A 14378-nucleotide genomic window follows, 5' to 3' on the forward strand; every position below is an offset into this window, starting at 1 on the left:
CCCTGTGAATAGACTAAAAAACAATGAGTTGTACACTGCAAATGGGTGAAGAGTATGGTCTGTGAAGTACATCTCAATAAAGTTGTTTAACCAAAATGAAAGAAATGGCTGGAGTTTAGAGGGGACAAAGTGAGCCTAGAAATGTAAGCAAAGAGCCTGATAATGCAAGGCTTTGAATCACTGAAGAGCTCAGGCTTTTCAAATCTCGAAGGTAGTGGGGAATCACTGAGAAACTGTTGAAGATGTGGAAGAGATCTGAAGCACAGGAAGTGGGGACACCAAATGGGTCTGTGGCAGAAACCCAGGAAAAATGGAAAGAATCAAGACCAAATAGGAATCAGTGACTGACTAAGGTAGAGGTTGTTGAAGGGAAAAGAGAAAACAAATCCTAGGTTTCTTTCTGAGCAATATAAAGTAGTAAAAGTACCAGCATAGGGATTACAGGGAGGACAGATTTGGGGGCTGAGTTACACATATGTTTAATATGCTGTCAAATAAGCCATTGGTTCCATATATCTGGAGCCTTTTAGAGAAGTTTAGTCAAAGTTTTAGGAATGTTCAGGATACAGATGTAGCATAAATCATAAGAGTAAGATGGTGGAAGACAAACCAGGGAAAGCATAGGACATCAGGATGTACAGTTTTCAAGGAGTAAATTTTCTAATGCACAGCATTTATCCATTGGATTTAACAGGTCACAAAAGAACTGCTAATAAATTTGGCATAAAACAGCCTCAGCAGAATGGTGGCAAAGAAGGTGCTGCACTGCATGGTTTCAGGACTGACAAAAGGGGAGATAGCATGTGATTCTTTGTTCAAGAAAAGACAGAACAGTCACTTGAGAAGGGTCACAACGATTTTTTTCAGATGAGAAATGAGCATAGTTGAAGGGAAAGCAATAGATACGGAGGGGGGATGACTGACAGAGCAGAGACCTGAGGATGCAGGAAGAGCTAGAATCCAGAGCCTTCCACACAAGAGACATCTCCACCTCTTGATCCCAGAGAGGAGAAGTGAGAAAAGATGGATGTAGAAAGTTGCGGAATGGGAAAAGGAAGCAACTAGGGACTCAGAAAACATCAAGGACAGACCTGAAGGCTCAGCAAAGACGAGAAGTATGGGTGTAGCATTGCTCCACTCCGTTATATGGTTTCCTCTGTGGCGATGAGCAGCTGTGTGTGCAAAGAGAGGACTGCTGGTGAAATGGATCCAGGGGGCGCTGCTAGGAAAGTAGTCCAGCCTGGCTCGGCAGAGGACTCAATACTTTCCGGTGTGTAAATCACAGGCTGAGTCATAGGAAATTGCTGATATTTGATGTTTTACTTAGAAAAACAACAATTTCATGTGGTTCAACGTAACCATAATTTGTTGACTTGACTACTTTACAACTAAAGAGATGTCAAAAGAACGATAATCTATAAACCATTAACAACCTAACTAAAAAACTTCCAATGGGACACGACTAGGGAAAGGAGAAACCCTCCCATGATCAGAAAATAAAGAGTAACTACAATTATTTGTGAATATGGCAGTGAATTTCCTTTAATCAAAGACAACCAGGACAAATTGATTAACTATCAAAAGCTACATTTTACTAAAAACAATCTGTCTTTAAAAATGTTTAATCATACAATATATACAATACATGCTGCTTTCCTTTTTGGATCTCACTATCCATTTGAGTCCTAAAAAGGGAAAAAAAAATAGCTGGTTAACAGTTTATAAATGATAAATCAAAAGTTCATTTAATATACATAAATGAAATCTAACTAGTCCTTCCTTAGGGAGTAGGGCCCAGGTTAACCCACATTACGTATCTTATGTCTGTTCTCTTTCCCTCAATTATCTTGGGACAAAAGAAGCTCAATTAAGTGAGGCACGTTAAGCGTTTACATTAAGTACTAAAAAGCTAATTTTAATATCAAAATCATAGAAAATTTAAGCTAGGAAAAAGAAAAAAACCCTTAGCAATAATCTAATTCAAAAGCCCCCCATTTTATAGGTAGATTTATAGATAAAGAAAATGAAGCTAAGTGAAATTAGGTGCCTTGCCCAATGTTTTAAAGTCAGGGGCAGAGCCAACAGAATCCAGGGCTCCTGATTCCCATCCATAGCTGTGTGTAGTAGAGAATGTCAGACCATTACTAAGATTTTCTTTTAGCAATGTTCTCCTTCACAAAAATGAAGCATTATTTCATAGCATAACTCAAGTTTCGGAATTGCCCATTTAGTAACATCATTCCAAGGTAATTCTGTCCTAATCCTCCTTTTCCACTTTGTACCTATAAAATAAGCAAATCTAATAGGACAGAGAACAAAATTGATGGGAGGATTCAATATTCCACTTATCTAATTTATCACTTTGTTGGGTGGGGGGAGCCAAACCAAGAACAAACTCCTGCTCTGCCTCTATCAACGGCAAATCTTAATAACTCCAAGGTAATTAATCCAAAGAAGGAAATTTGCAACCACTAGGTCCTGCTCTGCCTTTATCACCAGTACACACAGTTCTAAGAATGGGGCACTAGAGGGAGGCAAAATCCAAATTTCACCAGAATGTGAAAAAGTAGGATGGTTTGGAATGCCAAGTCAAGTTTAATAAAAATGTGCAGCTGTCCCATAGGAAATGTTACCTTCAGCTAGCGTCAAGCACTTAGCCTCTGCTGGCTCTGGCCTGAAGCAATCACAGGCTCCGAGATCTCAAAGGTCTTCACAATCTCCTGGAAGACAACAAAGAAGATGTGGTCACTGGGTTACAGCAAATGACGTCAGGGACAGAACTAGCCCGGAGCAACAAGCAGAGCTTTACCTCCCAGTCTCGATAACTCAAAGCTATAATTCCTTGATTCCTAATTTGGGTGTTTTGGTCAATGCCCTCACTTTCTTCGTTAATATTAACAGGCTCTGTTTAAAAGACAAATTTTCAAAGGTTATCAAATTGGAAGAGGTAATCTGAACAGAAACTGATAATAGGAATGAAACCTGTATCGAAACGATACTTATCATATGACATACTTATCAGGATTTCATGCATCACTGAGTTGTTGTAGGAGAGTAACACATTCTAATCATTTGAAAACCTCTGCACTAGCTATGCCTTAGTGAGTCCAATATGAAATTAAGGATTTTTAAAGTAACAAGAATGGCAATGCAATACTTCATTCTCTGCAGGAGACCTTAGAAGGAAAAGAGTGATGGAGAGTGTGAAACTATTAACTAAGAATTAAAGATTCTCTCAGGGAGAGGAGACAGAGCTGTCTTCAGGAAAAACAGAAAGAAGGAAACTACAAAAATAACTGCAATTACAAACTTTCTATATTAACATTTGAGGGAAATTATATTATTTCTTATTAATCTTTACAGCAGTAGATGTTGAGCCAATGACATAGATGAATCCATTGGTTTTAAACTATGACCACATTTTCAGTATTTTCAGCTGAGCAAGGCACAGCATTGTAAAAGTTTGTTACCTAAAATGAAAGCTTATTTACATTTAGTAAAAAACATTTCAGAAACTCTAAAAACAAATATATTTTCTCTAAAAGTAATTTTTCTGAACATAGTATCATTTACCTATGATTGGCAGTCGGTCTTGGTCAAGTCTTATTCTTGCAAAACCATCCTAAAACACAGACATGATTTTAGGAGAAGACTAAAATTTAGATTCAAAACCTATTGCCATGGGATGAAACATATTACTTAATTAGAAAATTCTATATTTCAGACAATCAGGATGTATCATAACAATAATGAGGAGATTACAAGGACAAGACTTCTCTAACATCTTTACTTTCTTTATCTATCAGGTTTCTAAATCAGCTTTTCACCCAGACATAGCCTCCATCCTGAGATCTCTAAATGTTTTGCCTCTTTAACTGATTCAGACATATTTCTGAATACTCCACATTTTATTATGCATAATTATATCATTTACTGTTGGCAAAATATGCCTTTTTATCATTTCTAGGAAAATACTTCGGTCAATATAAGATTTTTGCCTAAGTGTAAAATCAAATTCATCTTACGTGTGCAGGAATGCAACCTGATATATGACTAAAGACAGAGCAAATTTCCATAGTACATTTTTTCTGAAACTTCTATTAAGAAATCATTTCAAACTTCAAGAGTTACAAGACTACTGTAAAGACCTGTTATACATCCTTCACCCAACTTCACCAATTGTTCGAGTTTGCCACATTACTTTACCACTCTCTCTATAAATAAATTATACTATTAATTTGTATGAGGGTAACCACAGGCAACCTGTCCCTGTCCCCTGATACCTCAGTGTCTGTTTCTTGAGAACAGGGATATTCTCTTACATAACATGACAACTATTAAATCCAGGAAATTTAACATTTTACCAGAAAGTTAGCTAATCTATAGTTCCATATTCAAATTTTGCCAATTCTTTCACTAAATAATTTCTAAAACATAAAAGCAAGCACACAATTTTTTCACTTGTTTCTTGTTTTAGCTCATTTCTTCTGCCTACACGTCAATTAATGTTTTGCCACAATGGGTCTAAAATATATACTGGTTAGGACAAACACCTTTGCCAGCTCCCATCTATAGATTTATTATTTATCCTTTTAAACGCATATAAAAACAAAGAAATAATCTTAAATCTTACCCTTATAATGAAGGAAACATGAAAGATGTTCTCCACTGTGCGGGGGAAAGAATGTGGATCAATCACAAAGTCAAAGAAGGACATAGGAGTATCCGCTATGGACGAAAGAGGAAGAAATTCTTCAAAACGGGAAAAGCAATTTTTGCTTATCAATAAGACCAATACTCTCTAGTGTTAGCCAGAGAAAGGTAATGGGACTTATCCTGTTGTGGGAATGTAAGCCAATACAACCCTTGTGGAGGGCAATTTGGCATGTCTATTAAAAATACGTGTGCCCACTGACCTGCAACCCTCTTCTAAAAGCTGTCCTCCAGAAGTATCGATACAAGTGCACAAAGCTGTGTATGAGATTTTTCACTTCAGCCGTTTATACGAGAGTAAAATGCTATAAAGAACTTCCTCATCGACTAATAGAGGATTTGTTAAATGTGTATTATGATTAGCTTTCCAAAAAAGCACTTAAAAAAACAAGGAATCCCAAGTACTTATATATTTATGCGACTGACATAAACATAAGATAATCTGCAAATATACACGTTTTACAAGTGGCTACCTCTGGGGAGTGAGGCGAGGTGGAATAGGTACTTGACTTTTTACTTTTCTCACTTCTATGGCTTGTTTTATTTTGTAACAGAGAAAGTACCCCATCTTTTAAAACTAACAATGCAAAGTTACTTCACCAATGTTCTCACATGGGATTTCTAACGGGGAGAAGCCTCACTAAATACATATGCCAAGAAAGAACCAAAATAATTCAAACACCAAATATACCTGAAAATGCCTTTGAAATAGAAATAATTTATCATTGAAAGTGACACGTCTAACTGATAAATACAAACTTCTCCATTTTGAACTTGGTATCATACTTACGATCTTCTCGAAAATATGTTTGCAACAATCCCAAGATTCTTTCTACTTCTTTTTCTGTTGCTTCTTGATGAGATTCTTCCATTCTTTTTAGCTGAAAATATAAAGTAGTCATCAAGCAGACTGACCTACTTGCTTGCCTGTTAACCTTTTCTGCTCTCTTACACACCCAAACTCCTCTAAAAGTCTTTTATTGGGGATTGCTAGCAGTTTTTATCCTCATCTTAAAATTTATAGTTAGGGGCCGGCCAGTGGCACAGCGGTTAAGTGCGCACGTTCCGCTTCAGCGGCCCGGGGTTTGCCAGTTCGGATCCCGGGTGCGGACAAGGCACCACTTGGCAAAAGCCATGCTGTGGTAGGCGTCCCACATAGAAAGTAGAGGAAGATGGGCACGGATGTTAGCTCAGGGCCAGTCTTCCTCAGCAAAAAGAGGAGGATCGGCAGATGTTAGCTCAAGGCTAATCTTCCCCAAAAAGAAAACAATTTATAGTTAAAAAAAATTCTAGTTTCAGTAAGATTTTTACGTTAAATTTTTAACAGAAGAGCAACATTACCAAACCAATCATTTTCAGGTTAAACATAAAATAGCAAAATACAGAAAGGGAAGTTTAGAACAGTAGTTCTCAACTGGGAATGATTTTGCCCCCCAGGGACATCTGCCAATATTTGGTTTTCACAACTTGGGGAGGGGGGATGCCACTGGCATCTAGTGAGAAGAGGCCAAGCCAGCTGCTAAACATCCTACAGTGCACCAGACAGCCTATCACAACCAAGTTATCCAGCCCCAAACGCTGACAGTGCTGGCACTGAGAAGCCCTGGTTTAGGAGAACTGATCCAAACTACAGAAATGAGTTAAAACCAAGACAAGTGGGCAATCCAATAAAATGTTTAAAGGCTTAAATGAAATGATGAAGTGGCCGATCCTGACTCCAGACCCTACAGCTTAGAAAAGATGGCCAAATTGCATGTACGCTACATTAATGGCTATTTTAACTGGAGGTGTTTTACAAAGCAACATTAAAAAAACAAACCTGGGCAGGCATTTCCCGACGTTGTTCTATCATAGGAACTTTTCTTGGGCGATCGGTTCGTGGCTTTGGCACAGGGAACTCTCCTTGTATTGAACCCAACCTAATGAAAAATATGTTTTCATGTCTTTGTTTATTTTTTAAACAAATTTCACTATCTGAAAGCAGTTACCATAGTATGGGCAAATTCAGACCAAGCCTCAGTTATGGTGTGAGCTGACATCAGACCAAGACTCTTGTCAGGTTTGTGACATTGCTTCTGCTCCCTTTGTGTTTCTAAAAGAACTCCTAGGAGCTTTACTCAGCCACAAATACCTCCTCAAACACCTTCATATTTTGCTTTGAACAGTAAGTGAGTGAATATGCCTGTGGTCTCCCCAGCTAGCCTACTATCTATTTTGCAAAGCCAACTTCAGAGATCAGAGTAAGGATGAGCATGTGGGGAAGGGGAACAAACAGCTCCACTGGAGTTAACAGCCTTCTGACCGGAGGAGCCAGGGCAGAGGCTCACAGAACACACCTGTCTTAGGATTACAGGTCAAGCAGCGGCCATGGGATTCCTTTCCCTTTTGGACCTCCTGTACCCCACCCCTCATAAGAAGCCCTAATGTAGACTAAAGCTACAGTAATATACGCATCATGTAAAGATCAAGGCCCCCCAAAATATGGACCCATGTGGAGATCAAAGTCTACAGTGCAGAGGGACAGATATATTTTCATGCAGACAGATCCATTTCAGCGTAACATGGTAGATCCTACAGTGCTGCACCAAGAGTATTACTCAAGTGCTGTGAGAGACTCGGCCGGAGATAGCTACCTGGCTACAGGAGTGATCTAGTTGGGAAATCTGATCCGACACTGATACCTGTCTGGGGAAGTTACTGGGGGCTTCCAAGTCACAACCTATGTACAAGTACCCCTTACCAGACGGAAAAAGGTAGGGGAAAGGACATTGTAGGCCAAGGGAACAGCAAGTGCAAGTGCACAAAGTTGTGAGTAATTCACTGTGGCTGGAAGTGGAGCTGGATGATGAGACAAAGTTTAGTAAGTCACACCACAAAAGGCTATCTTTAGATCCTAGGGTTTATGATAGAGCCTAGAACAGCAAAAAAACAAAGATTTGGACTTTATCCTATAATAAAGAAGTCTGATCTCTATGCTGTATTATATTTAGTGGCTCTGGGCATCTGAGTTACCCAAAGCCTTGTTAAAAACAGACGGCTGGCCCCACGCCACAGACCTACTATATCTGCATTTCCCAAGTCCTCTAACCGAGATGTCACCAATCTCAGCAGGTTTAGAAGGGCGAATCAGAAGAGGAGGAAGTAACCTGGGGGTCACCCTAGAGAAAGAGTCTTCTGGGGAATATGACCAATGTGTCTGAGGCTGTCTTACAAAAGAACCACTAAGAGCTGTTCTTAGTTTCTCCATAGGACTGAGCTTGGAAATTAAGACAGAAGCCAGTTTCATTTGAGTATAAAGGAAAACTTTTCAAAATTAGAGTTGTATCCAAAAAATGAACTGGCAGTTTATGTGACTATATTTGAAGTCAAGTAGTCTTCAAATATAGGTCAATGATCATCCATCCAACAGGGAATTATAATAAATGGCACTTTACATCTATTGGTAGAATCTTACAATACCATCCATAGGAGGTATCATCCTCCTACATGATAAGGATTTTAAAGATGACAAAACAAAGCCCAACTTTATGCCACAGACCCAAGTCTCACATTCTAGAAAGCAAAGGAGCCAGCAGAGGGCCTTGGTAGGGAGGTTCTTGCCCATGGCCTTTCCTGCTTAAATTAAGCAGGATGAGGTTCCATCTACATCAAGATTTCATGAACTTTTGAATTAAAAGTTTAGAAAGTCTCCAAACAATGGCATCATGATTGTCACCTTGACAACACCAAATAATTTTTGTCCCTATAATAAAGAACAATTTAAGGTTTACAAATGACTGGTCTGTCAGATTTTTAAAATAATCTTACAGAAAGTGGAATGTATGGGTTTTATTAAAGGTGTTTTCTGCTGTTTTGCCTGATATTTTCCAGGAGTCATAGACTATGAATTCAAAATCAGAACTATCTTCATCACGGATGAGTTCTTCAGCTTCTAGCGGATTTACACCCATATGTGTCAGCTACAAAAATGAAGGGAAACAAAAAACCCCAGTTAAGCCACAAGCAATCATTCACCACATCCAATAATTTGTATCACTAAACTTTAACAGACCGGAGACAAAGCCAGTTTTCAGTGTCCTAACATGTTGGCTAAATTTCTTATTATAAAGATAATTTTATATATAAATTCCTATCTTCAAAGGTAACTTCTTCTGGCAGAAAATATTCCTCAATGCACTTAGAACCTTTTGGTGAAAAACTGAGATGACCTAGACCACTGGTTCTCATCCAGCCCAATTCTGCTCCCCAGGGTCTTCTGGAAACATCTGGGGACATTTTGGTTGTCACAACTGGCTAGGAGGGTGCTCCTGGCCTCTAGTGGGTAGAGGCCAGGATGCTGCTCGACATCCTACAACACACAGTACAGGCCCCCACAGCAAAGACTCACCCAGCCCAAAATGTCCATAGTGCCGAGGCTGGGAAACCCTGCTCTAGCCCGTCGGCAGGCTGAGGGGTTTAGGTATGCCAAAAGAACCAAGCCCACTGGGGATTTCTGGATCACAAGTAGTTCATTTTTAAAGTATTAGGAAAACTGTACTAGCATAAAAATATAAAATCACATCCCAAATCAAAAATTCCAGACAGAATGGGGAAGTTTAGCTAGCTTTCAGGTTTCCATTTTCAGCCAACTTCCCAGAGACCGCTGGTCAGCTTGTGTCTCAGTATATCCAGGGAGCAGTGGCCTGGCATCAGTGAGACAATCGTTCATCTTAAAATTGCCTTCCTGGGAAGAGGTGGCAGAAGTCTAATAATTCTCTTAAACTGTCTCACAGAAAATGTATTCTATTAAATTTACTTTTATGAAGGTACACTTTTATTACATTATAAAACTATACAATACCTACAAGTTAGCAAATTAAAATGGGAGTATCACATATAAACAATAATCAAAAAGCCCTCAGAGAACTTAACCCTATGAAAGGTAATCAAACTTTGAAGAAAAGAGAGGCTACAAGATCCCAATCAGAGGTGCGGTCAGCCCCACTCCGTTCCCTGGCCGCCCCATCCTACGACATGCTTATTTCAGTTTTTGTCTGGTCAAAACTGTCAATCTTTTCTCCATAGTCTCTATATTTAGTGTTACATCTGGAAAGGTCTTCCCACCCAGAGACTAGACAGCTTTTAATTTAGGGTTTTACACTGAATGCTTTAAGACTTCTGGAATGTATTTTGATATGCTATTTAAAGTACAGAACTTACCCTGATAAATAAAAGTAATTTTAAAAAAGATAACCCAATATACAGTCACTTTATTTATTGAGCTGTACATTAGTGTGCCTTTTTCTAAATGCATTATACTTCACAATAAAAAAGTTTTAAAAAGATAGAAAATTTTAAGGTGTTAAATTTAAATTAAAAAATTTTTAAGGTTTTAAAAACAACAAAAATCTCATCAGCCTCATATCTTTACAAAATAATGAATTTATTTGGTCAGACCTCATGGTACTAAATCATTTTAGTAACCATTTAACAAACATCCAGTCAGAAATTCAATGTCCTAGCAGAAATGCTAGAAGAGAGGTTGGCTCAGTGTAGAACCAAGAAAAAAAATGCCAACAGAGTAAGATACGAGGTCAGTGTCATGGTACTTTTTTGGTAAATCCATCAAGGAAAAGTTTTAAAAATTTCCGGTAACAACCAAACTTATGAAGAGGCAAATAAAACAACAACAACAAAAAACCCAAAAAAGTAAAACCCCAATCATATCTGTATATTTCTGAAATATTCTCAAAGGCAGACCAAAACATGCTCCCCCCACCAGGCCCAACTCATCTTCAGCTGAGCTCTGCCACCTGCAGTGTGGGCTTTTGCCCAGCCAGGACAAAGGTCCCGGGTCACAGCACACTTATCAACTGACAGTTCAGGAAAACCTGGCCATTTGTAAATAAACATAGCACCCAGAGTCTCAGAACACTGAGATTTTCAAAGTGCTCTGAGCTCCCCCCCCTATTTTCCCCACACAGCTCTACTGTCTGTTTAATTTGGTAAAATCCCTTTGGAGGAATCTGAGACCAACAAAAAAGGAAAAGCGAATCAAAAACCCATTGACATTCGGATATAAGCAAAGTAGATAATTATACGATACGTGACAGATGAAACATTTTTTAAGATTCTGTAGCTTTGAACTTACTAGAGTTTCAACATATCTTAACATATCAAACGAGTTCAGATCAGAACGCAGCTGCTTTGCTTTCTCTTTGCCCAAATCTGACGCCAAAACGAGAAAATGGGCATCTAGGACTGCTTCTCTTGCTCGGGACACTATTCAAAAAAGCAGGAAAATCCAGGCATTACAAAACACACATTATCCACAGATATTTTCCCTAAATTTCCAAAAACAATTGCAAACATTCCCGTCTCCCTCTAAAAACTGGCTCCCTGCCCAACTTACCAAAACCTGGACTCGAGGCTGACCAGTCTTCCTCCAAGCCAGCTCCCTCTCCAGCTTTCCTACCCTGTGAACCAAACCACAATCTCTTCTAACCCCAGTTTAACAAAACCTCTATCACCTCGAACACTGGCTTTGCCCTTGACTCCTGTCACCCATCCTAGTCACTATTATCACCTGGGCTGACGGTAAGTCAAACTGAATGCCACGCAGTGTAAGGCACTGTGCCTGGCCTGGTGGTTTGTTGACCAGCAATAGGTCAGCTGTCAAGGAGCCTCAAGTGAAATGCTGGTCATGCGCTAGGCAGGCAGCAGGAGGTCCACGCCTCCACATGGCAGCACAAACCACGAAATCAGCAGTCTCCAGGCAGCAGGAAAGTGACCTCCGAGGATGGATGATCCAAACAGGTTTGAGGAGCCGGCCCCATGGCCGAGTGGGTAAGTTCGTGGGCTCCGCTTCAGTGGCTCAGGGTTTCACCAGTTCGGATCCTGGGCACGGACATGACACCGCTCATCAGGCCATGCTGAGGTGGCGTCCCACGTGCCACAACTAGAAGGACCCACAACTAAAAAGTATGCAACTACGTACTAGGGGGATTTGGGGAGAAAAAGGAGGAAAAAAAAAAGACTGGCAACAGTTGTTAGCTCAGGTGCCAATCTTTAAAAAAAAACAGGTTTGACAGAGGACATGGGATTTAAGAGAAGCTATAAAGAGAACAAGATTTAAATAAGAGACAAGAAGAGAATGGGGCAGAAAAACCGAGGATGAAGTTTGGGAAGATGAGGGAAGGGCCCACTGGAGGAAACAGCAGGGCTAAGGGGACCGGGCTCAATCAGACCCAGTAGGGAACAGAGAGTGTGAAAGAGTGCTCTGGGAACACCTGCAAAGGTGAAAAGGAAGCCAAGAAGAGACGAACACGGCAAAGTTCAAGTACAGAAACGCCAACGCTGGCTTGCTCCTTGAAGCCATTTTATTTGAATCATCAATTTCCTGAACACTCTTCAGGCTGGTGAACTTGTTGACTCCAGGTTTTGTTTTTAGACACTATTTTTTTCCTCAATTTCATTTTGGAGGAGTAACTGCGGAAGTGACACTGCGTGAGCGAACGGAGCAGAGGCAGATGCTGACGACTCCCTCCCGGGGTGTCCTCGGTCTCCGTCACTTATTAGCCTCACAGCACGAACTGTGAGAAAGTGCAAACCTGTCACGGATGGCTTTAAGGCCTCTAACGAGTTAAAACTGAGACCATCAAATCCATGAATGCCAAGGACCTAGAATCCTGTGTCTGCTGACCACCTCTTACAGCCCAGCTGAGTGAATAATTCTGCCTTCAAGAGGTGACCCAGTCAGCCCAGGGGAAAAAGCTGAGGGGGAAACGATCTGTACATCCAGAACGAATAAGATGCACAGTAAGACATCATGGGAGTGAATGAGTCAAGAGTAACCTTGGGGAGACTGGCTGGGGACGCAGGCGTGGGAGAGAAGAAAAAGCAGAAGCGGGGAGAGGAAGACTGGAACCCGGTGAAAGGAAGGGCTCCGTTCAGGAAGCGTTTGATGGGACTTATCGAATGTGGCAGACCACGTCGGGGAATGATCAGGAGGCTGCGGCCAGAGCAAGACAGACCCAAACCTGACAGCAGACAGACAGAAAAATGCTAAAAGGGGACAACATTTAAACCAGTAGCCACACTAGGGAATGACTAGAAATAAATGTTCTGGTCCTGGAAGAACGCGAGGAATTGCAGTCCGGCAGTGCAAGTCCTGTTGATTCCGTACTGCTGCATTTGTCTGCATTCCCGGCTTCTGTTCCCACACAACTGTTAGGGAGGGGCCCAGAGGGGAAAGTGGTCTGGAGACTTGTCCTATGGCTCTGTGACCCAGTGCCCACATCAGGTGGTACCCCTGACTTGTCCTCCGTCATGGAACAGACTGCCACCAGCAACACGGCTGCTGCTTTTAATTCAAACCAAGATGATTCTTTAAAGCCTCCCCACCAAGGTCTAGAGCTCAGGGCTCTGAGATTTCTCTCTCTCTCACACACACACACAGGTCCACCTGTAGACATGGCCGCCCCCACTGGGTTACAGGTGGACCAACAGCAAGGAGCTGGGGCGTGGGGGCAGGGGTGACTGGGAGGAGGACAGGCAAAGAAACAGGATGTCAGAGAGCAGCTCAGTTCTTCAACTCATCCATTCAACACGTATATCCTGGGGATACAGCAGTAAATACAAAAAATAACACCTGACAATTCCCTAACCTGAAGAAGCAACAGAAACACCCGGGGGGCTTGTGAAAACAGAGTGCAAGCCCCACCCCCAGAATTTCCCGTAAAGCTCTCATCATATGCTTATATGCAGGATTATCGCTACAAAGAAAAAGCTTCCAAAACTAGTAAAGCACTCTTATAAACGTGGGAATTGTTTGATGTCAGTAACTTGGCTCTTACATAAAACTAATTAAAATTATTCTAAAACTTATAACAAAAAGCTTCCATGCATAAAATAAAGAATTACCTCCATTAAACAGAGTGTTGGCCTCTTCAAGAACCTCCGTTAATTTGTCGCTGGCATTCAGTATATCCTCTCGGTTTTCTATTTAAAAAATAGGAGCTTTGGGGAATGCGCGCATCATTCACGGACAAGTCGTTGACAAAGCGACCACCTGCAGGAAAGGCAAGCCCCGCCCCCTGCTCCCTGGGTCATTACTTCAAACACCTTTATCTTTTTAACTAAACCGCAAGGGAAGAGAAAGGTGACTGCACCCCTTAAGTAGCATGAACTTTAAAAGGCGACCCGACTCCCTGGAACCTTCACCCAAAGGGCTCCACTCCTAACAGAGGGGTCCTCAAACTCTGCAAGCCACAGAAGCCCCCCAACAACAGATGGGCGGGCCACCCTCACAGTTTCAGAGTGGGTAGGTCTGGGGTGCAGTCCGGGGATTTACATTTCTTAGTTATCGGGTGACGCTGCGGCTGCTGGGCCGGCGACCACAGGCTGGCACCCGCTGACAGCAAGGACAGGAGCCAGGGGTCTGCGTCCCGCCTCTCCCCTTTCCTGCCGTCCAGGCTCCGGTGAGTCGCCGACCGCGCCTGTCCTCCAGCCGTGCCGTCCTGCCCCTCGGGAACCTGCGCGCCCCGCCAAGGTCGCGCAGCTCGATCGACACGACGGAGGCGGGAGCACTCAGCGAGCCAACCGAGGCGGGGCCGGGCAGCGCGCGGCTGCCCTCGGGCGCCGCTGACCACCCGGCCGCGCGGGGCCTGCGCCCGGCCCCCGCCCCG

At 41.8% G+C, this 14378-nt stretch overlaps 1 protein-coding gene across 1 annotated transcript in view; it reads right to left on the bottom strand.

The window, feature by feature from the left end:
* Nucleotides 1-1528: 1528 nt before the first annotated feature.
* The window catches only part of NSMCE4A (NSE4 homolog A, SMC5-SMC6 complex component), a 13704-nt gene continuing 854 nt past the window's right edge, over nt 1529-14378 (bottom strand). Inside the window, exons 2-11 of the mRNA XM_046652098.1 lie at nt 13615-13692; nt 10844-10974; nt 8521-8672; nt 6533-6632; nt 5504-5594; nt 4634-4728; nt 3574-3622; nt 2810-2904; nt 2634-2720; nt 1529-1685 (exon numbers count right to left, since the gene is read on the bottom strand). Of these exons, the coding sequence (XP_046508054.1) occupies nt 2646-2720; nt 2810-2904; nt 3574-3622; nt 4634-4728; nt 5504-5594; nt 6533-6632; nt 8521-8672; nt 10844-10974; nt 13615-13692 (866 nt within the window). The 3' untranslated portion in view covers nt 1529-1685; nt 2634-2645. The remainder of the gene's footprint in view (nt 1686-2633; nt 2721-2809; nt 2905-3573; nt 3623-4633; nt 4729-5503; nt 5595-6532; nt 6633-8520; nt 8673-10843; nt 10975-13614; nt 13693-14378) is intronic.

The sequence above is a fragment of the Equus quagga genome, chromosome 2 (assembly GCF_021613505.1).
Source record: "Equus quagga isolate Etosha38 chromosome 2, UCLA_HA_Equagga_1.0, whole genome shotgun sequence".
Classification (NCBI taxonomy): domain Eukaryota; kingdom Metazoa; phylum Chordata; class Mammalia; order Perissodactyla; family Equidae; genus Equus; species Equus quagga.